The 27,816-nt window shown below is 36.5% G+C and overlaps 2 protein-coding genes and 1 long non-coding RNA gene across 3 annotated transcripts; 2 read left to right on the plus strand and 1 right to left on the minus strand.

Moving 5' to 3' along the window:
- Positions 1–313: 313 nt before the first annotated feature.
- On the minus strand, positions 314–3,538 carry LOC131934639 (uncharacterized). Its single transcript, XR_009385817.1, has 4 exons — positions 3,415–3,538; positions 2,219–2,359; positions 1,987–2,103; positions 314–1,607 (listed from the first exon to the last, which is right to left on the minus strand). It is a non-coding gene; the product is annotated as an uncharacterized LOC131934639 (long non-coding RNA).
- Positions 3,539–4,942: 1,404 nt separating this feature from the next.
- LOC131934644 (uncharacterized) lies at positions 4,943–26,377 on the plus strand. The gene is made up of 7 exons (XM_059290713.1): positions 4,943–5,098; positions 21,034–21,137; positions 21,534–21,587; positions 22,449–22,559; positions 23,752–23,989; positions 24,404–24,883; positions 25,661–26,377. The coding sequence occupies exons 2-7, from the start codon at positions 21,037–21,039 to the stop codon at positions 26,237–26,239; spliced, it is 1,563 nt and encodes a 520-aa protein (XP_059146696.1). The 5' UTR covers positions 4,943–5,098; positions 21,034–21,036; the 3' UTR covers positions 26,240–26,377.
- Positions 6,198–7,769, plus strand: LOC131934634 (fibrous sheath CABYR-binding protein-like). Its single transcript, XM_059290704.1, has one exon. It carries the CDS (start codon positions 6,198–6,200, stop codon positions 7,767–7,769), a length of 1,572 nt encoding a protein of 523 aa, XP_059146687.1.
- Positions 26,378–27,816: the final 1,439 nt, after the last annotated feature.

The raw sequence follows: 27,816 nt of genomic DNA on the forward strand, positions 1-27,816 counted from the left end.
ATTGGCTACATCTTGGCTCAATATTGGCTATATCTTGGCCCAATATTGTCTATATCATGGTTACATCTTGGCCCAATATTGGCTACATCTTGGCTCAATAATGGCTATATCTTGGCCCAATATTGGCTATACCTTGGCTCATCCTGTATTATATCCTGGCTACATCTTGGCCCAATAATGGCTATATCTCGGCTATACCTTGGCTCAGCCTGTATTATATCCTGGCTACATCTTGGCTCAAATTTTTATTTTTAGCATACAAAAAGATCCATTCTCATATAAGTCATAATATTTACAAAGGTAATTTCAAAATGTGAAAGAAATTTTAATCAAAATGTAGTAAAGCAGCAATACATACACAAGAACTGCTCATCTATTAAAATCTGTATTATACCATCCATTCAATTGTAAGAAAATTATAACTATACTATAAAGTATTGATTGAAAAAGAATATGTAAATAATAGTGTAGTAACTTTCATTTTGACTTTTATACAAACAAATTAAAACAAATATACAAAACATTTTCATATAATGTAACAGATGTTAAGCAGGCCTACAGTTTAAATTAAACTAATGTAAAAACTTAATTTACTGTACAAGAATACAGAAGCTGTCTTGTACTATGATACGTAAACATAACATTAAAAATAAAAAGTATAAAATATTTGTCTAACAACATTTAATTGCATAGCTCGTTTAAGTATTCTAATTAAGGTTTACATTTTAATGCTGGACCAGTCTGCCTTGTCCATAAATAACAGAACGAAAATATGTTCAGGATCTCTAGATTATAATTGTGGTTAAATAGTGTTGAAATGAATGCCATTGGGTATACAAAATGTACAATCTTTCAAAAGACAGATGGTTCGAGGGTTTATACGCATTGTGTAGAACAGGAATATCACTGCGATATTCAATAAATGTTTTTTTGTCTCGAGTATGAGGTATTTAATTATAGTAAACTGAATATATATTAATTTACTTCATTAATTAGAAATAAATATCACCAGCAGAAGTATTGTCAATACAAATGTTGCAAGCTTTTTTCAGATTGTACAGTGAAACTAAATAATGAAAGAAATTTGCAACTATTTCTTTAAAGAAAAAAATGTCAATTGTATATTTAATTTAGGGCATTAAATCTACACTAAACATACATACAATGCCAACTTAAATTATTATATTATTACAAAAGTAAACAATTTATTAATTTAAAATCAGCATTGTTCTTAGACTATTTTGGTAAGAGCATCTTTTCTTTTCATAAAGCACTTAAATGCAATATGTATTAAACTGTTAACCTGATCCATCTGATCAAATTTTTTTTTAAATCTGATCTAAAATTATTACGAAAATCACTGTTGTCCTCATTCTTGTGGACCCTTGTGGAGCTGAGAGACACAACCACACCTCTCTATTTTTATACTTGGTTTTAGGAGATTCCCCAAAGTTGGGTCCATAACACTCTGCCTGCTTGTGTTTTGTTGGTTTCTGATATTTTCCATGTTTGTTTTGGAAAACAAACTTTCTCTTTCCTTTGGGATTCAAATCCAATAAAAGCCTGGTTGTTGATTTGTGCAAGGTATGTCATAATCCATCCACATTCTAAAAAAGAAAAGTTACACACTAAAAGTCATTTATGAAATAATTACAACCATACACTGCTCATTTTGCACTAAATTTATTATGTTTATTTTATTTTGCACTGCACTGAACATACAACAAGAAGCCCCTAACATCATGTTTGCTACCTTGTAACGATATATTATATAGGTATAAAGACTGGTGGTCTGGGGTGTTCATGCTACCCAGGTAACACTTATACTGCATATATATATATATATATATATATATATATATATATATATATATATATATATATATATATATATATATATATATATATTTATAAACAAAAGTGAAAAAAAAAGACCTGGTAATAAAAAAAATAATAGTATGTATATAAATATTATAAACCCCTTACCCTATGTCTCTGAGTTAAGAAGGTGCCAGACAACTTTTGAGCAATTTCATCAACTTTATCAATTCAGTAATTGAACGATTAGACCCTTCAGAGTGATCCAGAAGTAATGCTTGTGGTCTGAAATTATTTTACTAATATCAGTAAAGGCATTAACTACACATGCTGATCATTACATGCAAGCAAAAATTACTAAATGAAAATTATTATTCACTTTGAAACAATGTAAACTTACAGTTATTAGGTGTTAAGAACATTTAGTCATTTTCTGGTGTAGCCAGTATTTGGTGAAGTATCAAGCAGTGGGGACCTTATAATTTATTAAAAGATTGATATATCTCCAGTGGGCTGATTGATACACACAACACCTGGAGACCTGAAAATAAATGGCATTCTTAGTTATTAAATATAATAATAAAATGAGTGAGTGATACAATAAATGATATCCAGATTAGATACTAATTTTTAAGTATCTCTGTTTATTTGATCTCTGTATATAAAGGATTTGTGTAGTCAACACTATATCTAGCCACCTTTTTTATTTCATAGTCTTAAATTGGGTATATATCAGACTTAGGTGGAGATGTGTGGTTGCAGCCCTTTGCTCCCCAGGGACCACAAAGGAGTGATGATGATGACATCTTATTCTCCCATAGGGAGCTGTAACAGTAATAGAAATTTGAATGACAATCTTGAATCAATTTAGAATTCTAGTTGACTAATTTTTTTCAAAATTAATACCTATCAAAATACACTGTGACTGTTTGTTTAGCATGTAGAAATTTGTTCTATAATTGTGTCTACTGTTCCTCTCTCTCTCTCTCTGAATTAATTATTAAAGACAGTTTCAAATCCTTACACAAATAGGCCTAGAACAATAAAATTAAGTTTTTTTTAAAAGTTAAAGTGAATGATTATTTATTAATTTATAAACATTTAAGCCCCCCCCCCCTTCCCCTGTGCGTGATAATTATACCTAAAGTTGAAAACCAATAAATACATCGATCTATCAATAATCAATATAACCCCAAACGTACTTGCATACTTTTCAATACAAAAAAAAAGTGCTGTCAAAATTAACCGCCCTCTGATTACGATTTTTAGTTATTTAGTATGATTAGAATCTAGATCTATCTAGATCTATCATAAAGGAGATTATTGTAAAATGTAATTATAGCCTAATGCCAAAATAAACAGAATATATAGACTCTAGTATTATTAATATATAGATCTAGCTGATCTAGTCTAGATCTAGATCTAATCTAGGCTCATTTTATTACCTCAAATAAACTACCTTTTATAACTTTTATTTGATGACTTAGGCCCATAAAGTTAAAGTTTCCAACAAAAAAATACGAGTTTTCCAGATTCTGCATACATACAGTTATACTACTTCTCACTGTTGAACTAAAATGGCTACAGTGGGCCTACCTGTTTTACTGTGACTGGATACAAAGTCTTTTGTTAAGAAAAATGGCGAAGCACCGGGATGCTGGCTTGCGAACAATAGGAAGGAATGTGAACAAAGCGACAATGGGCGACAGGGGGCCGGTGGCAGTAGCGCACACAATTTTAAAAAGATTAACAAAATGTTTAACACATCAACGTAGTCTGTTATTGATGCTATGTTTACATTAGAGCATGATATTAAAAGATAAATTAATTTTAGTTAACATATATTAAGTTTAACAAGCATATTTAACTAAAATTTCTGCAGTGAATACATAAATCAGTGTAATCTTGGCAGCCAAGGTAAAAACGGTTAAATATCAAGGTATCAAGGGATGCAAGCATGTACAAATCTTGGCTGTACCCTGGCGTAAGCTTGTCCAATGTTTGGCCATGATTACAACATTGGGCCAAGCTTGGGCCCACAATGGTATTACATACTGTGTTAGCTGGGTAATGGGTGATCCAGTCCTGTGGGGGTCCCATGTAGAGATCAGGTGTGATTAAGGTGGGAGGGGGGGGGTCTGCCTACCCATCGCGGGCTAAGTTTGGTTATTCATCTCAACTTCTGGAGGCAGTTTTACTTTTATCCTCAGCATTTTCAATGGTTTCAACTGAATTTACCCGAGGTATTTAGTATATGTTCGTTAAGTACATCTGTACGTGCTGACTATCATGAAGTTGTGTGAGAATGTACATTTTCTGTACATTTATTCAGCTTCTTCCCCCCCCCTCCCCACCCCACCCCGTCCATATAGTTGCATTATTTTTTTAACACAGCTCACCTAAAAATATGTGCATATGTGCATATGTGCAAGGTGCCTTTTGGAAAATGTTCTAGATCAGCTGACAGACAAGGGACTTGCAACTTCACTTTCTGCTAAGTAAACAATTAACCTACGTCTCTAGACTTTTAACCCAAAGATAATAGCCCCCCCCCCTCTAAATACAAAATGTATATTGAACTGGGTCTAACAACTCGCTAGGCTCCGGGAAGTAAGCCATGATGAGTCATTTAAAAAAATGTGAAATTTAGGCTACATAACATGACAGGTTTAAATGTGTAGTTTCTGTTAGGTATTTTTGTTTGCTGTTTTTTTTTTTTGAAGACTTGTTTTAAATATTATTTAATTATTCTCCGAAAAAGGCGCAACTATCCTCAAAATGATCGTATGGGGGAGCGTCCGCTCCCCATGCTCCCCCCTGCGTACGCTACTGCATCCCACCTTCCTAAAACAACCATACTTCTAACATGTTTATCACCATTTTTATTTTGCATTAAAAAAAACCTCGTTACTCCACCCCACCTCCACCCATGTAGCATTCACATTGTCACTTATGCTCCACTTCCATCCCCTTATCCACTGAGGTGTGGAAAAAACTTTCTAGATCTAAATACATTATAATAAAAATCTGTCATGCGGTCCCGCAGTTTCATTTTCAAACAAACATTTTTTTCCAGGATTGTTTATTTTTAACCTGGGGATTTCTTTACAAAATGAAAGTGTAACATAAGTAAAAGTGTCGTATATCTAGGATTTAGACCAGTATAAATACCTGGTGGATTCGTGCAAAAAAAATTATTACGTATAGAACTCCAGATCGCATCTCTTAATTTAAAAAAACATTTAAAACTAAAAATAATTCTGTTGTTCTCATTGAATAGGTACGTATTCTTAGTAAAAACTAAATTAAGCTTAAAACGGTTTTAATTTAATTTATTTTGCATTATCACTTTTCACAACGTCAAATTAATGCTTTCATTATTACGTAATAGATTTATAGGTTGGCTTTAATTATTAATACATTAATGCTTTTAATATAGCACATTGATAATTATTTTATATATCAGAAAGTATTCGAAGGTTTATAAAATAGCCTACTAAATAAATTAGAATAATTGAGCATATTGTTAGTTTTAAAGATGGGGGGGGGGGGGTGTCATTCATAAATAACGTCATTTAATTTGAGCATATTTTGTGAATACTGCATACAAAACGTTACGATACGTCAGTCGTCACACTTCCAGCGTATCTTTTTTTTTTTCTTGAAATCCTAAGCTGTCCCCTTATGAGAAGGGAATACAATATCAAAAGAATTTAAAAAAACAAACAAACGTTGCAAGTTGATTTGATGTAGAATCTAGCTAAACATTTTGCTAAGTGGAATCCTTACATCACGAGACGCTGTTTTGGCGGATTTAACACGTAGGTTACATATACAATAATATATACAATAGCTCATACAACAGCACAAACAACACCACATAAACATAGAATAAGTAAAGAATCCTCGTTAGACCTAGCGATCTATTGGGCAGATGAAGTAGAGTTCAATGTTTCTTGACCTCAACATATGAAGGTGTGTTCAGCACTTTGCCCAGCCGCCTTTACTTTCCCTAACACGAGTTAGGAACCTATCATAACTGGGTGGACACAAGCAGAGGCGTAGCGAGGGGGGGGGGGGGGGGGGGCGGGGGGTGCGGATCGCACCGGGTGACACCATTTAGGGGGGTGTCAACAAGGCAAAAAATAGCAAACTATATAGAGAAAAATGATAATTCCACCTCTGGGGGGTGACACCATTAAGTGCCGCACCGGGTGACACCCGACCTCGCTACGCCACTGGGCTCAGGGATGTTATGCTGACTTTCGGGTTAGAAGCCTAGCGCCGCCCACACCTAAAAAGGCTGTATGCTAAAGTTTATCCTCCACACCTACAAAGGCTGTATGCTAAAGTTTATCCTCCACACACACAAAGGCTGTATGCTAAAGTTTATCGTCCACACCTACAAAGTCTGTAAAGTTTATCCTCCACACCTACAAAGGCTGTATGCTAAAGTTTATCCTCCACACCTACAAAGGCTGTATGCTAAAGTTTATCCTCCACACCTACAAAGTCTGTATGCTAAAGTTTATCCTCCACACCTACAAAGGCTGTATGCTAACGTTTATCCTCCACACCTACAAAGGCTGTATGCTAAAGTTTATCCTCCACACCTACAAAGTCTGTATGCTAAAGTTTATCGCCCACACCTACAAAGGCTGTATGCTAAAGTTTATCGCCCACACCTACAAAGGCTGTATGCTAAAGTTTATCCTCCACACCTACAAAGGCTGTATGCTAAAGTTTATCCTCCACACCTACAAAGGCTGTATGCTAAAGTTTATCGTCCACACCTACAAAGGCTGTATGCTAAAGTTTATCCTCCACACCTACAAAGGCTGTATGCTAAAGTTTATCCTCCACACCTACAAAGGCTGTATGCTAAAGTTTATCCTCCACACCTACAAAGGCTGTATGCTAACGTTTATCCTCCACACCTACAAAGTCTGTATGCTAAAGTTTATCCTCCACACCTACAAAGGCTGTATGCTAAAGTTTATCCTCCACACCTACAAAGGCTGTATGCTAAAGTTTATCCTCCACACCTACAAAGGCTGTATGCTAAAGTTTATCCTCCACACCTAAAAAGGCTGTATGCTAAAGTTTATCGTTCACACCTACAAAGGCTGTATGCTAAAGTTTATCCTCCACACCTACAAAGGCTGTATGCTAAAGTTTATCCTCCACACCTACAAAGGCTGTATGCTAAAGTTTATCCTCCACACCTACAAAGGCTGTATGCTAAAGTTTATCGTTCACACCTACAAAGGCTGTATGCTAAAGTTTATCGTTCACACCTACAAAGGCTATATGCTAAAGCTTATCATCCACACATACAAAGGCTGTATGCTAAAGTTTATCCTCCACACCCACAAAGGCTGTACGCTAAAGTTTATCCTCTACACCTACAAAGGCTGTACGCTAAAGTTTATCCTCCACACCTACAAAGGCTGTATACTAAAGTTTATCGTCCACACCTACAAAGGCTGTTTGCTAAAGTTTATCATCCACACCTACAAAGGCTGTATGCTAAAGTTTATCGTTCACACCTACAAAGGCTGTATGCTAAAGTTTATCCTCCACACCTACAAAGGCTGTATGCTAAAGTTTATCCTCCACACCTACAAAGGCTGTATGCTAAAGTTTATCCTCCACACCTACAAAGGCTGAATGCTAAAGTTTATCGTCCACACCTACAAAGGCTGTATGCTAAAGTTTATCCTCCACACCTACAAAGGCTGTATGCTAAAGTTTATCGTCCACACCTACAAAGGCTGTATGCTAAAGTTTATCGTCCACACCTACAAAGGCTGTATGCTAAAGTTTATCCTCCACACCTACAAAGGCTGTATGCTAAAGTTTATCCTCCACACCTACAAAGGCTGTATGCTAAAGTTTATCCTCCACACCTACAAAGGCTGTATGCTAAAGTTTATCGTCCACACCTGTAGGGGCTGTATGCTAAAGTTTATCCTCCACACCTTCAAAGGCTGTATGCTAAAGTTTATCCTCCACACATACAAAGGCTGTATGTTAAAGTTTATCGTCCACACCTACAAAGGCTGTATGCTAAAGTTTATCGTCCACACCTACAAAGGCTGTATGCTAAAGTTTATCGTCCACACCTACAAAGGCTGTATGCTAAAGTTTATCGTCCACACCTACAAAGGCTGTATGCTAAAGTTTATCCTCCACACCTACAAAGGCTGTATGCTAAAGTTTATCGTCCACACCTACAAAGGCTGTATGCTAAAGTTTATCCTCCACACCTGTAGGGGCTGTATGCTAAAGTTTATCCTCCACACCTACAAAGGCTGTATGCTAAAGTTTATCCTCCACACCTACAAAGGCTGTATGCTAAAGTTTATCCTCCACACCTACAAAGGCTGTATGCTAAAGTTTATCGTCCACACCTACAAAGGCTGTATGCTAAAGTTTATCGTCCACACCTACAAAGGCTGAAGCTATAGTTTATCACATTTAAAAAAAATCAATTTAACTTAATTTTAAATAAACCGGGAGGGTTCCATGACAAATGATCTCAGGACAAATGATCTCAGACAAAATATCTCAGACAAAATATCTCACGGACAAATGATCTCAGGACAAATGATCTCAGGACAAATGATCTCAAGGACAAATGATCTCAAGGACAAAAGATACCAGGACAAAATATATCAGTACAAATGATATCACGGACAAATGATCTCAGACAAAATATCTCAGACAAAATATCTCCCCTAAACTTTCTCGAATATTCTTATATAACTTGGAATACAGACATGATTTTTAATTACTTAAACTTTTAAAAATAGAATAGAATCTCATAGAAAAAATAATTGCGCACCAAGCGAACGCCAAAACAAAATGTGCATAATATTGCGCTATATTATTAGTACTTTATAAATTTACTTGCGTTTTTCGAGAAATCGGAAATAGCGTAAATTAGTACTTCCGGTCAACGGAAATTACTCAAAATTTGACAGAACGTAGAGAATTAGATCTTTTACTTACATGTGAAATTTCATTGATCTGTCGGAAATAGTACTCAAGTTATAGGCTTTTGAAAAATTCAAAGTAGAAAAATTACCACTCCCGGTTATCGGAAATCGTTAAAAAGTTGATCAGGATCTACGATTTTGATAAAATACTAATATATGAAATTTCATCAACCTAGCTGTAACGGTACTCAAGTTATCGTGTTTACACACAGACAGACACACAGACAGACACACAGACATACGGACAAGATTGCAAAATTATGTTTTTTCCGTATCAGTGAGGTGTAAAACGTCGAGATTTGTTCAGTGGCGGAACTAGAAAAAAATGGCCCCCCCGCAAAATTTTTTTTTAGGCCCCTATATATATATATATATATATATATATATATATATATCTATATGTATATATATATATATATATATATATATATATATATATATATATATATATATATATAAGTAGTATATTAGGTCCCTTTTGGACCGATTTTTTGGCGGAGCAGGGGAGGCGCAGGCGCAAAGGTTATACAGTAAAATACTCGGGAGCAGGATGTGGGCCTGGTACAATGACATATAGCAAAATACTACGCCAGCTGCCGCAGGGTGGGTGAGCAGGATGCGCAGCCTGGTACAACGACATATAGTAAAATACTACGCCAACTGGGGTTGGCGGAGCAGTGAAGGGTGAGTCACCTTTTGGTGACCTTGTGACGTAATCATTGACCTTGTGACGTCATCATTGACCTAGTTACGTAATTTTAATGCGTTTTTTAATGAGTTTTAATGAGTTTTTTAAATTTTAATTAATTTTTTGACCTAGTTACGTAATTTTAATGTGTTTTTATTACGTAATTGTTTAATTTGTTTGATTTAAATTGTTTAATTACTTTGTTTATATTGTGTAATTATTATTAACGAGTTACGTAATTTGATTATTTGTTTACTTTTTAATTATTTTTATTTTGTTTATTTTTAATTTTATTTTATTTTATAATTAGTTAAATTATTATTAACTAGTTACGTAATTTGATTTTAATTACTTTGTTTAATTTAATTACTTTGATATATTTCTTTTCTTTGTTGTTTAATTTGTTGGTTTGTTTGAATGTATGTATGTTTTAAATAAAAGACTAACACTAGCCGTGTACTAGTCTTTGTATAACATCCATTTAACCAGACATGTAACATCTGTTACTTATCGATCAGCGATCCTTTGTTGACACACGCTGCGCGTTTTTAATGGGTATTATATCGATCGCAGCCGCTGGGCCATTACAGCATGATGCCCCACCTAATTAAATTGGTTATGCTTCACCGAGTTTCCCCCGCTCGGTTGACGGGTTATGGTAATTACGACGTACATTAAGTAGCTTTCCGCGTGATCCTTTGTTTTTGTCAAACACTGGACAACGGTCCAGTTAATATTGATTCCACCCACTGACCATCAGTATGATGGCCCACCTAATTAAATTTTGGTCACGCATCGTGGGTTTATGTCGACTACAAACATCCATTAGAGACACCTGTTACTCGCTAATGGCACCCGACACGTATCGATCCAACAGCGATCCTTTGTTCTTGTCAAATACCGTACAAGGGCCAAGTTAATATTGATCGCACCCACTGACCATCAGTATGATGGTCCACCTATGTGTAATTTTTATTAACGAGTTACGTAATTTGATTTTAATTTTTAAAATTTTTAAATTTTTAATTTAATTTTATAATTACTTTAATTATTATTAACGAGTTACGTAATTTGATTTTAATTTTTTAAATTTTTAAATTTTTTTAAATTATTATTTTTAAATTTTATTTTTAATTGTTGTTTACTTGTTGTTTAATTTAATTACTTTGTATAATTTATTTGTTTGAAATTCATTTTAATTAGTTTGCTTTTAATTTCTTTGTTGTACGCCGTTTGAAATAAAAGACTAACACTAGCGTGTACTAGAAAGTGTCATTGTGTATAACATCCATTTAACCCCAAGCTGTTACTTATTAGCGACAGCTTGTACTTATCGATCCGCCCGTGATCCTCCCCGGCGCTCCCCGTGGTTGCTTAATAGCGGGCTCACTGAAGCGATCACAACAGGTAATTAATCGAAGCCATTAAGTCCCTCTCCGCGTTAAGTGTGGCGACAGCTGGTGCTGTAATTAGTCACGGCTCTCGGATTTTTTCATTAGACTACAGCTGTACATGAACTATGTTCACATATCATACGCCCGGTCATTCTTTGATCAAATTAAAAAATTTTGTTTCCACATGTCATGCGAACCGTCCCTTGCTATGTATGAAAGATTAATGGTTGTAACTATTCGCTTATAGCGAGGGTCAGCGAAAACAAAAATATATTTAAGGGTCGGAATTTTCTTTCAACCACCGTTAAGTCAGGTTTTGAGACGAAACGAAGTCTCGGTAGGTTCGTGTTTTTTAATGGGCGACAGGGCGACTTGGTGCGTTGGTACGTAGGTATGCGGGGTAGACATGTTTTTTACAAGTCTGGAAAAGTAATTACGTTTTTTTTTTTTTTTTTTTTTTTTATGACCGTTCCGATTTTCTTTTGATCTGACCACCATTTGACCACACTGAGCCAGATAAATTTAACAATCGTCGCAGCGGGGTTTATTTTAAGTGCACCCCGTGCACGCTTGTTTACATTTTAAAAGACGCGTCGCGTGTCTTCCCCTTACGGCTTCCCTAATAGAGAAACGAGAGGAAAGACAACTGTTCTAAAATTAGAACAGCCTTGTTTACAGCCATGAGTATCGTCCCTTGTGAAAAAATTCGCGTCAGAATCATTAACTAAACATTCAATTTCTTTAACAAGTTAAAAAATAATTTAGGAAGACAAGGGTTAACAACATTAGACGCCACCGTTTTTGTTTCCTGCGACGACAAGGCACAATACACTTTTTTATTTTATGTCTCAAGTAGAGGGTGGGATATTTTTTCTTTGTAAGCGTGTTGTAAACAATAGGTAGACGAAGCGATTACTAAGTAAGAGGGGAGAGAAGTGACGTACATCGCGATATTTGAAAACATGGCGATGTTTAACCTCAACCAAAAAAGGCAATGAACCTAGAAGGAAGACGAATATATATCTTAGTCTTGCAGCAGATTACCTTCCCATGTTCGCTTTAGTATTACAGTTTTCATCAATCTTCTTTTTGACTTGAACTTCTTTAATTTTTAAGAAAGTTTACTTATACATAATACATTACGTCTAATGACAATTTTTTATTTTTACCACTCAATGTATTTTCTTTTTCTATATCTTACATTGTCATCTTAATTTTTGATCACCTTAGGTGGTGGTAAGGTGGTAAGGTGGTGGTAAGGTGGTGGTAAATTTGCTTAAGATTATAAACTTCAAGTTTTAAAAATCAACAACGTTATAGTACGTCGTGTCAAATGACACACCGTTAAAATGTCTACATTTAAATTTCACCAAAATAATGATGTATAAACTAAATATGATATGACGTTAACATACATATCATTCAATCTAATCATTCTAAAGTACAAATCAATAATTTTTATTTATTAAGGGGCTGGGTGAGTTATTTTTATCACTATTCGCCCTTCCCCTTCCCTTTGTCCGCAACCCCTTTCCCCTTCGCCCATCCCTAACCTCAATACCAACCGTACCACTACCCATTCTATTCCATTAAAGAGACAAAGGATTTATGACAATCCTAAAGACAAATATTTATTCAACTAATATCACAACCCCTAGACACTACTCCAACAGACTGGGATACATAACTTGTAGACACCACTCCACGTTGAATATCTCTTGCACCCTAGCTACATCGACAACTTTGTCCGCCGCCCTCGCCCCCGTCCCTAAACAACCGATAGATAAACACACCGTACCACTACCCACACTATTCCCTTGGACAGACAAAGGACAAAGTAACAGACAAACATTTATCCCCCTTCGTTTACTGTCACAAGTGACAACGTTCCCATCCAACTCCAAAACAGCCATGGCCGAATTTCGAAACCTGTCTTGTTGAAAACAAAGACCGTCCCACTCTAGTGTAAACTCTACCCCGACCAACTCCGAAACAGGGATGGTCCACGTTTTAAATCTACCTTAGTGAAAACAAAAGCCTTCCCACTCTAGACTCGGCCCCTAACACTTCCAAAACATACCTGTACTAACTTTGAAACCACCCTCGGTGAAAACTTCACCGACACTAGTATGGACTCTACACCTACCGATTCCAAAACATGAATGTTCCGAGTTCAAAACCAACCTTCACCGACACTAGTATGAACTCGGCTACCAACAATTCCAAAACATGCATGTTCCGAGTTCAAAACCAACCTTCACCGACACTAGTATGAACTCGGCTACCAACGATTCCCAATCATGCATGTACCAACTTTCCAACCTGCCTCAGTGCTAACAAAATTCCCCGACCCTAGTATGAACTCGACTGCCAACAATTCCTAAACATCCATGTACCAACTTTGGAAAACTTCACCGACCTTAGTTTAACTCTCCCTAACAATTCCAATGATGCATGTACGAACTTTGTAACCTGCCTCGGTTAAAACACCCCCGTCCCTAGTATGAACTCGGTTACCAACAATTTCTAAACATGCATGTTCCGAGTTCAAAACCAACCTTCACCGACACTAGTATGAACTCGGCTACCAACAATTCCTAAACATGCATGTACCAACTTTGCAACCTACCTCGGTGTTAACAAAAACTCCCCTGACCCTAGTATGGACTCTACACCTACCGATTTCAAAACATGCATGTTCCGAGTTCAAAACCAACCTTCACCGACACTAGAATGAACTCGGCTACCAACAATTCCTAAACATGCATGTACCAACTTTGCAACCTACCTCGGTGTTAACAAAAACTCCCCTGACCCTAGTATGGACTCTACACCTACCGATTCCAAAACATGCATGTTCCGAGTTCAAAACCAACCTTCACCGACACTAGTATGAACTCTAGCCCTACCGATTCCAAAACATACATGTTCCGAGTTCAAAACCAACCTTCACCGACCCTAGTATGAACACGGCCCCTAACAATTCCAAGGATGCCTGTACCAACTTTACAACCTGCCTCAGTGTTAGCAAAACTCCCCGACCCTAGTATGAACGCGACTGCCAACAATTCCTAAACATGCATGTCCCAGCTTTGTAACCTGCCTCGGTGAAAACTTCACCGACCCTAGTATGAACGCGACTGCCAACAATTCCTAAACATGCATGTCCCAACTTTGTAACCTGCCTCGGTGAAAACTTCACCGACCCTAGTATGGACTCTCTACCTATCAATTCTAAAACATGGATGTATCAACTTCGAAACATCCCTCTGTGTTAACAAAACTCCCGCGACCCTACTATAGACTCGACCCCTAACGATTCCAAAACATGTATGGTCTAGCTTCGAACCCTGCCTCGGTGAAAACGTCACCGACTCTAGTATGAACGGTGCCCCTACCCAACTCCAAACCTTCCCTGGGCACCCGAATAAAAAATAACTCACCCAGCCCCTTAATCAATAAAAATTATTGATTTGTACTTTAGAGTGATTAGATTGAATGATATGTATGCTAATGTCATATGATATTTAGTTTTTACGTCATTATTTTGGTGAACTTTAAATGTAGACATTTTAAACGGTGTGTCATTTGACACGACGTTGTTGTTTTTTAAAACTTGAAGTTTATAATCTTAAGCAAATTTACCACCACCTTACCACCACCTTACCACCACCTTACCACCTTACCACCACCTAAGGTGATCAAAAATTAAGATGACAATGTAAGGTATAGAAAAAGAAAATACATTGAGTGGTAAAAATAAAAACTTGTCATTAGACGTAGTGTATTATGTATAAGTAAACTTTCTTAAAAATTAACGAAGTTCAAGTCAAAAAGAAGTTTGATGAAAACTGTAATACTAAAGCGAACATGGGGAGGTAATCTGCTGCAAGACTAAGATATATATTCGTCTTCCTTCTAGGTTCATTGCCTTTTTTGGTTGAGGTTAAACATCGCCATGTTTTCAAATATCGCGATGTACGTCACTTCTCTCCCCTCTTACTTAGTAATCGCTTCGTCTACCTATTGTTTACAACACGCTTACAAAGAAAAAATATCCCACCCTCTACTTGAGACATAAAATAAAAAAGTGTATTGTGCCTTGTCGTCGCAGGAAACAAAAACGGTGGCGTCTAATGTTGTTAACCCTTGTCTTCCTAAATTATTTTTTAACTTGTTAAAGAAATTGAATGTTTAGTTAATGATTCTGACGCGAATTTTTTCACAAGGGACGATACTCATGGCTGTAAACAAGGCTGTTCTAATTTTAGAACAGTTGTCTTTCCTCTCGTTTCTCTATTAGGGAAGCCGTAAGGGGAAGACACGCGACACGTCTTTTAAAATGTAAACAAGCGTGCACGGGGTGCACTTAAAATAAACCCCGCTGCGACGATTGTTAAATTTATCTGGCTCAGTGTGGTCAAATGGTGGTCAGATCAAAAGAAAATCGGAACGGTCATAAAAAAAAAAAAAAAAAAAAACGTAATTACTTTTCCAGACTTGTAAAAAACATGTCTACCCCGCATACCTACGTACCAACGCACCAAGTCGCCCTGTCGCCCATTAAAAAACACGAACCTACCGAGACTTCGTTTCGTCTCAAAACCTGACTTAACGGTGGTTGAAAGAAAATTCCGACCCTTAAATATATTTTTGTTTTCGCTGACCCTCGCTATAAGCGAATAGTTACAACCATTAATCTTTCATACATAGCAAGGGACGGTTCGCATGACATGTGGAAACAAAATTTTTTAATTTGATCAAAGAATGACCGGGCGTATGATATGTGAACATAGTTCATGTACAGCTGTAGTCTAATGAAAAAATCCGAGAGCCGTGACTAATTACAGCACCAGCTGTCGCCACACTTAACGCGGAGAGGGACTTAATGGCTTCGATTAATTACCTGTTGTGATCGCTTCAGTGAGCCCGCTATTAAGCAACCACGGGGAGCGCCGGGGAGGATCACGGGCGGATCGATAAGTACAAGCTGTCGCTAATAAGTAACAGCTTGGGGTTAAATGGATGTTATACACAATGACACTTTCTAGTACACGCTAGTGTTAGTCTTTTATTTCAAACGGCGTACAACAAAGAAATTAAAAGCAAACTAATTAAAATGAATTTCAAACAAATAAATTATACAAAGTAATTAAATTAAACAACAAGTAAACAACAATTAAAAATAAAATTTAAAAATAATAATTTAAAAAAATTTAAAAATTTAAAAAATTAAAATCAAATTACGTAACTCGTTAATAATAATTAAAGTAATTATAAAATTAAATTAAAAATTTAAAAATTTAAAAAAATTAAAATCAAATTACGTAACTCGTTAATAAAAATTACACATAGGTGGACCATCATACTGATGGTCAGTGGGTGCGATCAATATTAACTTGGCCCTTGTACGGTATTTGACAAGAACAAAGGATCGCTGTTGGATCGATACGTGTCGGGTGCCATTAGCGAGTAACAGGTGTCTCTAATGGATGTTTGTAGTCGACATAAACCCACGATGCGTGACCAAAATTTAATTAGGTGGGCCATCATACTGATGGTCAGTGGGTGGAATCAATATTAACTGGACCGTTGTCCAGTGTTTGACAAAAACAAAGGATCACGCGGAAAGCTACTTAATGTACGTCGTAATTACCATAACCCGTCAACCGAGCGGGGGAAACTCGGTGAAGCATAACCAATTTAATTAGGTGGGGCATCATGCTGTAATGGCCCAGCGGCTGCGATCGATATAATACCCATTAAAAACCGCGCAGCGTGTGTCAACAAAGGATCGCTGATCGATAAGTAACAGATGTTACATGTCTGGTTAAATGGATGTTATACAAAGACTAGTACACGGCTAGTGTTAGTCTTTTATTTAAAACATACATACATTCAAACAAACCAACAAATTAAACAACAAAGAAAAGAAATATATCAAAGTAATTAAATTAAACAAAGTAATTAAAATCAAATTACGTAACTAGTTAATAATAATTTAACTAATTATAAAATAAAATAAAATTAAAAATAAACAAAATAAAAATAATTAAAAAGTAAACAAATAATCAAATTACGTAACTCGTTAATAAAAATTACACATAGGTGGACCATCATACTGATGGTCAGTGGGTGCGATCAATATTAACTTGGCCCTTGTACGGTATTTGACAAGAACAAAGGATCGCTGTTGGATCGATACGTGTCGGGTGCCATTAGCGAGTAACAGGTGTCTCTAATGGATGTTTGTAGTCGACATAAACCCACGATGCGTGACCAAAATTTAATTAGGTGGGCCATCATACTGATGGTCAGTGGGTGGAATCAATATTAACTGGACCGTTGTCCAGTGTTTGACAAAAACAAAGGATCACGCGGAAAGCTACTTAATGTACGTCGTAATTACCATAACCCGTCAACCGAGCGGGGGAAACTCGGTGAAGCATAACCAATTTAATTAGGTGGGGCATCATGCTGTAATGGCCCAGCGGCTGCGATCGATATAATACCCATTAAAAACCGCGCAGCGTGTGTCAACAAAGGATCGCTGATCGATAAGTAACAGATGTTACATGTCTGGTTAAATGGATGTTATACAAAGACTAGTACACGGCTAGTGTTAGTCTTTTATTTAAAACATACATACATTCAAACAAACCAACAAATTAAACAACAAAGAAAAGAAATATATCAAAGTAATTAAATTAAACAAAGTAATTAAAATCAAATTACGTAACTAGTTAATAATAATTTAACTAATTATAAAATAAAATAAAATTAAAAATAAACAAAATAAAAATAATTAAAAAGTAAACAAATAATCAAATTACGTAACTCGTTAATAATAATTACACAATATAAACAAAGTAATTAAACAATTTAAATCAAACAAATTAAACAATTACGTAATAAAAACACATTAAAATTACGTAACTAGGTCAAAAAATTAATTAAAATTTAAAAAACTCATTAAAACTCATTAAAAAACGCATTAAAATTACGTAACTAGGTCAATGATGACGTCACAAGGTCAATGATTACGTCACAAGGTCACCAAAAGGTGACTCACCCTTCACTGCTCCGCCAACCCCAGTTGGCGTAGTATTTTACTATATGTCGTTGTACCAGGCTGCGCATCCTGCTCACCCACCCTGCGGCAGCTGGCGTAGTATTTTGCTATATGTCATTGTACCAGGCCCACATCCTGCTCCCGAGTATTTTACTGTATAACCTTTGCGCCTGCGCCTCCCCTGCTCCGCCAAAAAATCGGTCCAAAAGGGACCTAATATACTACTTATATATATATATATATATATATATATATCGGGTGCAGTGGCGTAGCGAGGTCGGGTGTCACCCGGTGCGGCACTTAATGGTGTCACCCCCCCAGAGGCATAGAGACCCTTCCCAGGGACAAACTTTCAAATTTTCGATTTGCACCCCCCCCCCTCAAGTTTTCGATTTGCACCCCCCCTCAAGTTTTCGATTTGCACCCCCCCCCCTCAAACTTTCGATTTGCACCCCCCCCCTCGAGTTTTTCTCTATATATTTTGCTATTTTTTGCCTTGGTGTCACCCCCCTAAATGGTGTCACCCGGTGCGGTCCGCACCCCCCGCCCCCCCCCCCCCTCCGAAAATTTCAAGTGCCCCCCCCCCCCCCCCCCCGAAGAAAAAAGTCTGGAAGAAACACTGCCAAAGACCCACCCATATTATAACCGAATATAACCCCTCCACGTTACGGGCTAAACATGAAATTAAACATTAATACATTCAAAGGTGATATAGATCTTTTGGTTGTTTTTAGGCTTAAAAGCTAGATCATTGTATCCTAAATTTGATTAACTTTAATGTATTTAGTGTTAATAACTAATGTTCAATTAATACGTGTACTAATTATAAAACAATTAATAATATAAGGACGAGCCTTACCTTCCTTGTTGTGTGAATTAGACTCGTCAACAAAATACTTCATCAGGTAAATGAACAACTACTGACTAGTGTCTTTAACAAAATGTGCAGAAGTGGTCAGTTTACAGTTCAGTAGTTCATAGACGGTTCGTTAATCTATGCATTACATCTTATTGTAAGAGTAAGGGTGTGGTGAGGGGTAGAGGTGAGGGGTAGGGGTGAGAGGGGGGTGAGGGGGGAGGGGTGAGAGTTGGGAAGGTTCAAGGGAAGGGGACTAGAAAGTGCCGATAAACATCTACATCAATAGTGCCGACTTTTTCCGGTCGTCTAGAAGACCAGAATAGTCGCCGCAACATTTCCCCAGCCCGATTTCAAAGCGTGCCGGCAAAAACTTCAGATGCTTCGCTAAAGGGAGATAACTTAAACTTTCACAAGTTTATTGATACAGTTGTTAAAGTAAAAATGAACGCAATTATAAATGTATGACATCGAAATAAATAATTATATTTTTTGTAGAGTCCAGGCCAGTAGTTTAAACACACAATCATATATTTATATATATATATATATATATATATATATATATATATATATATATATATATATATATATATATATATATATATATATATATATATATTTAATAATGTAAACAATATAACAATCCTTTTTTGTTCTCCTAATCGACGCCACTAAAAGTAAAAAGGTAGGCTACGTCTTTGAAGTTGTCTATATGTCTGGCTGTCTCTCGAGCTATAGTCTGTGCATTTTTCTCAAAGACGTTTGCCGACTATCGTGTTTTTTTGTAACTGTAGAAGAAAGATAACTCAACCTCCACCTAATTTAAAAAAAAAAAAAATTAATTTAAAATTTTTTTTTTTTTTTTTACATTTTTTTAAAAAAATAATTTAGCCAGGATTTTTGGGCCCCCAATCGGTCTGCCCCCCCCCCCCGCATTGCGGTGTCTGGCGGCACTGTTGTTCCGCCCCTGCGTCTTTGAAGTTGTCTATATGTCTGGCGGTCTCTCGAGCTATATTCTGTACATTTTTTTCAAAGACGTTTGCCGACTATCGTGTTTTTTTTGTAACTGTAGAAGAAAGATAACTCGACCTCCACCTAATTTAAAAAAAAAAAATTTAATTTTTTTTTTGTTTTAATTTTTTTTTTTACAGTTTTTTTAAAATAATTTAGTCGGGATTTTTGGGCCCCCAATCGGTCTGCCCCCCTCCCCCGCATTGCGGTGTCTGGCGGCACTGTAGTTCCGCCCCTGCGTCTTTGAAGTTGTCTATATGTCTGGCGGTCTCTCGAGCTATAGTCTGTACATTTTTTTTTCAAAGACGTTTGCCGACTATCGTGTTTTTTTGTAACTGTAGAAGAAAGATAACTCGACCTCCACCTAATTTAAAAAAAAAAAAATTTAATTTTTTTTTTGTTTTAATTTTTTTTTTTACATTTTTTTTTAAAAAATAATTTAGCCAGGATTTTTGGGCCCCCAATCGGTCTGCCCCCCTCCCCCGCATTGCGGTGTCTGGCGGCACTGTAGTTCCGCCCCTGCGTCTTTGAAGTTGTCTATATGTCTGGCGGTCTCTCGAGCTATAGTCTGTACATTTTTTTTCAAAGACGTTTGCCGACTATCGTGTTTTTTTGTAACTGTAGAAGAAAGATAACTCGACCTCCACCTATTTTTTTTTTTTTTTTTTTTTAAATTTTTTATTTTAAATTTTTTTTTAAAATAATTTAGCCGGGATTTTTGGGCCCCCATTCGGTCTGGGCCCCCCCGCATTGCGGGGTCTGGCGGCACTGTAGTTCCGCCCCTGGATTTGTTAAAATCTCGATTTTTTTTTTTTGCACGATTACAATACTTTCTCTATACTTCGTTTATACGAGAAAGTAAAAATCCGAAATCATACTAAAAATAGTTGTCTTTATACATCACGGAAGAAATCAGCTATAGTATTTTTATGAAGGCTTTTAAAATAAACCAACTGAAGAGTACAACGTGATAATTAGACTATCGCAATTATATTATTTAAGAGTATGTAAGTCTTAATAATAAAAGATTATACTTTAAGAATTTTTAATTCAATCAGTTTAATTATATATAGACCTATATATATATATATATATATATATATATATATATATATATATATATATATATATATATATATATATATATATATATACATACATACACAAAAAACTGTTTTCATTTGTTTAAGAGAATGTCGAGGTGTTACGTAGACAATGAACAAAACAGAAAATTAGGGAGAGTTGGAAAACCAATAGGTACTGCTGTCAATAGAGCTGGGAGCAGTACTTCAAGGTAAGATGGGTTCAGAGGCGTAGAAATGCGGGAGCATTGGGGGCGGGGGTTGGTGGGGGGGGGGGGGGTGAGCGGGGGCTCCCTTTGAGAACAGTTTTAAGACATTGGCTCCTTTTTCGGAGAATTGAAATAAAAAAAACTTATGAAAACAATCACGAATAGTCAGCGATGAATAATTAACATAACGAGGGTGATATCGATGCTCCTGTCTTGTGGTTGGTGCCTAACTTTTGTTGAATGAAGGCGTCTTTTTTTTTAAACAGTGGGCTTTCTTGTTTTCATTAGAAAAGGTCTGATAAACATTTTATTTTCCAGAATGGGAAAATCTTAATCTTTTAATCCGTTGTTTGATCAAGTTTTTAAAAAAGATTCTTTGATTGTTCCACCATTCTTCAGATCTACTGACATCCTGACGCCTCAAATGGGGCAACTAGCATTAAATAATGGCAGGTAAGATCTACTCACCTGTGTATTACTCATACTATATATATATATATATATATATATATATATATATATATATATATATATATATATATATATATATATATATATATATATATATATATATATATTGTGTGTTTTTAATTTTAGTAAGAAGAAAATATGAAAGGGCAATAACTGTAACAATAAACTTATTAACTTGCTTCCCATCGTTCTGTAAAATGTTATTTTATAGAGGTCTTGTCAGCTTTGTTGTATTGAAATTAAAAATTGAAAGCAATAATGATGTTCTCCATATCAATTCATCATCATCATTCCCTTGAAACCCATCGCGGAGCATATTTTAACGCAACCACACGTCTCCGTCGTACTCGGTTCTGGGAGATTCCTCCAAGTTGCGTCCACGACATTCCGGGTGCTTCTGCTTCACTGACAACTGCCCTTTTCCAAGTTAATTTACCATGTTAGAGAAACAAAGGCGGGTGGGCATAGCGCAGGCCACACTATCTCCTTGTATGCCGAGGTCGTTGAAGCAGATGAACTCCACTTTATCTGTCGTGGTGATGATGGTGATGACACTTACATATTGCACGTGAAAAATTTTTTTTCTGAAAAAAGTTGAAGCCGTTTCACAAATGATACCTAACCCACATCTAACTTAATCTACGCAGCTGGCAAAACTGTATCTACCTTAAATCTATTTTCGATGTGTTTTGTGTTAAGTTCGACTTCCAATAAACGATACCAAAACATTTATACATAATTAAATAGGAATAAAGATCAATGCAATAATAAGTGACCTAACGTATTTTAATAAAGAAATACAGTTGAGTAAAATAATAAGGAAAACAATTTACTTGATTACAGCAGCAATGTGTACAAAGATAACGCCTTGAATCGAAAGCTTGGACGTGTTGGTCTGCCACTTGGATCAATGTCACAATCCTCACAAGGCGCTACAGCTGCTACATCTAAAACGTGGGATATGTTAAGCCTCACTGCATTATTGATTCTCCTTCTTCTTCTTAGCCCTTTTCAACTCCCAGTGAAGTGGGAACAGGGCATTACCCCCGTGTTAATTACCCCCTGGCCCAGTAGGAAATTACCCCTCCCCCGGTCATAGCTTAGGGTCAGAGCTAGGGTTTGGGCTAGGTCTAGGTCTAGGGTTAGGGCTAGGGCTAGGGCTAGGGCTAGGGCTAGGGCTAGGGCTAGGGCTAGGGCTAGGGCTAGGGCTAGGGTTAGGGCTAGGGCTAGGGCTAGGGCTAGGGCTAGGGCTAGGGCTAGGGCTAGGGCTAGGGCTAGGGCTAGGGCTAGGGCTAGGGCTAGGGCTAGGGCTAGGGCTAGGGCTAGGGCTAGGGCTAGGGCTAGGGCTAGGGCTAGGGCTAGGGCTAGGGCTAGGGCTAGGGCTAGGGCTAGGGCTAGGGCTAGGGCTAGGGCTAGGGCTAGGGCTAGGGCTAGGGCTAGGGCTAGGGCTAGGGCTAGGGCTAGGGTTAGGGTTAGGGTTAGGGTTAGGGTTAGGGTTAGGGTTAGGGTTAGGGTTAGGGTTAGGGTTAGGGTTAGGGTTAGGGTTAGGGTTAGGGTTAGGGTTAGGGTTAGGGCTAGGGTTAGTATCAGGGTTAGGCTTAAATCAATGTCTAGAGTTTGGTTTGGTTTTGGATTAATTTTAAGGGTGAGGTGAATACTTACGTTTTTCGTCTTTGTCTTAAGGTTAGGATTAAGGTAATATACAGGTATAGAGTTGGAGTTAGAATCAGGATTCTATCTTGCTGGATGGGTGGGGGTGGTATTTGACAGGGGGGTAATTGACAGGGTGTAATTGATCCCGGGGGGGGGGGGATACGGGGGATGTCCGGGGGGGGGGGGGGGGTAATGTCCTGTAGCCCAGTGAAGTATATGCCAATTACAGCACTCTTTATTGTTTTTCTATTATTAGCAATTTTTTCCACTTCTTTTCAACTCTCTCCCATCATGTGTACGTTTTTCTCTGCGCCTGATGTTATTGAGTGCTAGTAAAAAAACTATAAAAAAAAAAAAACCTTAAAATTTCCATACATGTTTAACAAAAAAGATAAATATTTTTATAATTTAAAATTAACATATTTATGTAGGCCTATATAACAGACTAAAGTAATATATTTCACTTAATGGTTGGAATTTTGTATTTATTTAGCAAAACCAGCAGTTCAGCCAGCTCCTCTGGGAAAGTGTATGCAGACAATGACTACAACAGAAAGCACAACAGAGTTGGTAAACCACTAGGTAGTGTGCCAATACCAGCCAACACCCAAGTGTACAAGGACACACCTTTGAACCGCTCCTTGGGTAGGGTTGGAAAACCGTGGGGAACCTATGCAAACAAGAAAGGGCCACATGCAGATTTGCTACAAAAGTTGATGTATATGAAAGAGGTAAATTGAGATAATTTGTTTGTGTTATGAGCGTAGGACAGGTGTGGGTATGCGGGAAGAAAGTTAAAAATAACACACTTCATTAGGGATGTGGGCGTGTGGATTTTGTGGAGCGTTTTCACATCTTAGGGTGAACATGATGCAGAATGTCGTGTTCATTGGTCATTTTTATTGCAGATAGTTAAGTAAACTCGATGTTAGGTTTTATTTCTGACAACTGTAAAAAGTATAGCAGCTAGTTTAGTGAAATACTCAATTAGATTGATGTAATTTACTAGTTTAAATGACAAATTCTAATACACACATATACACAAACACTCGAACATGCACACGACAACGCAACACACACACACACACACACATACACACCCATTTTAATACGTGAATACAAACACACATTCTCATATTTTACAGGGCGACGATTTTCCCGAGGGCGTTGAGGAAATTTATGAAAAAAATAAACTTGCTAAAGATTTCATCAACAACTACTTGGATCTGATAAAGAGAGAGAAAACGGTCAGAGAATGGCTGGAGCAAAAAGGAACAGGGTGGAAGGCTCAGTCTCATTTATCTCTGCAAACCCTTGAAAAATACAAGGGTAACGTCATCCCTTTTGAGGAGTTTGAGTTAATTTCACAGATAGGGAGCGGGGGGTTTGGGGTAGTTCACATGGCGGAATGGAAAGATGGAGAGATCGTAGCCGTGAAGAAGCTGAACGTAGAACGAGTGTCTGAAAAGAGAAGAAAACAGTTTGAAGATGAGATTGCACTGTTTTGTACCTTGCAGCATCCAAATATTGTTGGGTTTTTGGGAGCCTGTGTGGTGAGCCCCAATCTGGCCATTGTCATGGAATACATGGATTTGAGCCTTCATGAAGCTCTGCATATGAAAAAAGTGAGTTCCTTGTAGAAAACCTTAGTATGTCTTTCTTTTTTATTTTAAAGTACAGTATTGAAAAACGCTTGAAACAGCACACGTTCTGCTTGGTATTAAGTTAATGGGTAAACTATATGTGGTGAATTGAAGTCAAATGATAAGAAATTGTCACATAACACTTTTCCATTTTGGGTAATGTTTTTGGATGCATAATTTATAGGCATTTTTTTCTTTACTGCATTACTTTTTTTTAAAACTGGTAATCGAAACTTGTGTAGTTTTAAAAATAAAAAAAATATTACGATTGGTGGAGAGCAATGTGGGGATGATTGCTTAAAATCTTCTTGTTTTAATTGTGATTAACCATTTTGCTTTTTGACTAAATATTCAACTCCATAGTCTATTTAAAAAAAAAGACAGCTTCTGTGACCATTTTAATCACAGGCTTCGAAGCGAACCATCAATGTCTTTCAAAATCAATTTATCATGGGAGAAGTGTCCACTTTATATCGAAACTCACTCCACTGTAAACAGAACGCGTCGTGGCTATTCGTTCAGTCATTGTATCTGATTAATACTCATTTATTCGTTGATTCCCCCAATTCTTCTCTATAATCTAGCCTAAAAAAACGTATTAAACTATGTTAATCAACATTGCTTGAATGATTTTTTTTCGAAGGTTCATTAATATGTTAATATTGTAATTCATCTTATATTTTTTATATCTCCACAACTTATACAAATCTGTAATTGGTTTCATTGATAAACTGTTAAACTAATTTCAACGTTTTTCAGGTGGAATTTGATGATAAAGAAAAACTAAGTATAATGAGAGATGTAGCACAAGGCATTGATTATTTACATGAGAAGAGCATCGCTCATTGTGACCTGAAAACACAAAATGTTCTTCTCAAAAATGTTCCTGGTCAAGAAATAACGGACCCACAAGAAATGGTTATTGCAAAATTAACAGATTTCGGTCTAAGTATGATGAAAAAGGAAATGGGATCCGGCGCTTCTGCTGGCACCGCTGTGAGTAACATTGGAACACCAAGATATTCAGCACCAGAGGTTCTCCGGGGTGAATTGTTGAATGTGGAGCAGCTGATGAAAGCTGATGTTTACTCTGAAGGTCTACTCATCTTAGAGCTGGTGGTTGAGGAAATAGCTTTTGAAGATTTGACCATACAACAGCTGAGGGTCCAAGTTGGGGAGAAAAATTTGAAGCCTGACATTCCCAGAGGTCTGACACTAGACAAGCAACTGAAGGAGATGTTGGAGAAATGTTGGAGCAGCAAAGCAGATGACAGACCATCATCACATTCTGTCTGCCTGATGGTTGATAATATTAATAACCTTATCATTGAGAAGTGAATAATGGCGAATACATATTTCTGTGTAACCCCCAGTGGGTACAATTTTTGTCAAGCTTCTATCATTTACTCTATGCTATTAATGCCTAACATTTCCATATTTAAACAAAAACACTAGTATACTTTCAAGAAGCTCAAAAAAATAAAATAAATAAATAAATAAAAAAATTAGCTAATTAGAACTTTTACCAGTTTTTGTAAGTTTGCACATTTTACTTGTTAAGTAATTATAAAACAATGAATTTGACAAAAGTAATTTCCTTTGCCAATGCATTCAAAATTTGTATTAAAAGCAAAGTCGAAAAGCATCATTTTAAAACTATTTTATGCTGTAAAGGAAGAACGATCTGTGTGTTAAAATGATTTTATTATTTTAGACGTGTAGGTACACAATTGTTGTTTTATGCCTTTACCTAACATGGCTTACAAACTGCATTTTATTCTTTTATATCTGTCAGTAATATTATTATGTAATAATAAAAATTTTACAAAATATACAAGGGGCTAAGATTGTCCAGTTCACGCGTTGTTGTGATGTTATTTGCTAAATTGTGTGCATAATGCGTTGGTATCGTCTGGATACTATACAGAGTCAAATACCAAATACTCATACTTTCGAGTTAAAACCACTTGCATTTTTAGCGCAATTTCCATTCTGGAGAATTGCGTTTATTAACCCGTCATTTCTGGATGTATGAATGAATGGATGGATGGATGGATGGATGGATGTGTGTCCGCAGCTTTAAGTCGTATCTCCTCCTCAACGAAGCAATATCGATGACTAGTTCCAAAAGCAATTATGTTAAGCAAATTACGAGGATGAACATAGGCCATAAAAATTACGGGTTTCTTTCATGGATTTCCCGGAAAAGCCAAAAAACCTCGGAAAAAAGCAGTTTTTTGCCCATATCTCGGCAACCAGACCACTTAGCAACTTGAAACATGTACCAATCGATTCCTGCCATAATTTAGAACAATATTGCCAAAGAAAGTTTTCAAAAATATCCTTTCGTTCGGTCACAAATTTTTTTTGAATTAATTAAAATTTGGACCGAATTAGTAAGCATATTTATCCAACCACACCACACGCGTCATCACGTTCAATAGCTGAGCCATCACGTTCAATGGCTCCGTCATCACATTCAGTAGGCGCGCAATGGTTTTTAGTCATGTAACTCTATTGTAAATAAAACATGTAAAATACTGAAAAAAAAATTAATAAAAAAGGTTTTAATAACTAACCAATGGTTTTACTAACCCTGCTCTTTTCGCTACGACAGAGCTATTTTTAGATAACATAAGGAAATTGCGCTTAAATGTCACTAGACTTTTTAATTAACTTGTTTTCATATATTGTTTTAAATTTGCACCAATATCACGAATATTACGCCCCTATTTTATTGTACTTTATTTTAAAAATATTATTGAATTTTTTTTTTTGAATTTTCAATCTGACTTCCATACAACTATACAACCCAACCTGTAGTACTGTCGAAAGGACACATATCGTAGATAAAGTCAAAATGCAACATTAGATATACTATTCAAATTAGTGATAATCAGAATTATAGGTAATAA

The sequence above is a fragment of the Physella acuta genome, unplaced genomic scaffold (assembly GCF_028476545.2).
Source record: "Physella acuta isolate Inbredline_101_S28 unplaced genomic scaffold, ASM2847654v3 ptg000114l, whole genome shotgun sequence".
Lineage (NCBI taxonomy): Eukaryota > Metazoa > Mollusca > Gastropoda > Physidae > Physella > Physella acuta.

What these genes read in the sequence shown, in the direction of transcription:
- LOC131934634 (XM_059290704.1), top strand. Translation starts at nt 6,198, where the DNA reads ATGCTAAAGTTTATCGTCCACACCTACAAAGTCTGTAAAGTTTATCCT.
- LOC131934644 (XM_059290713.1), top strand. Translation starts at nt 21,037, where the DNA reads ATGTCGAGGTGTTACGTAGACAATGAACAAAACAGAAAATTAGGGAGA. An exon ending in GCTGGGAGCAGTACTTCAAG is followed by an intron (nt 21,138 to 21,533) that starts GTAAGATGGGTT and finishes ACCATTCTTCAG; the next exon opens with ATCTACTGACATCCTGACGC. An exon ending in AGTTGATGTATATGAAAGAG is followed by an intron (nt 23,990 to 24,403) that starts GTAAATTGAGAT and finishes CATATTTTACAG; the next exon opens with GGCGACGATTTTCCCGAGGG.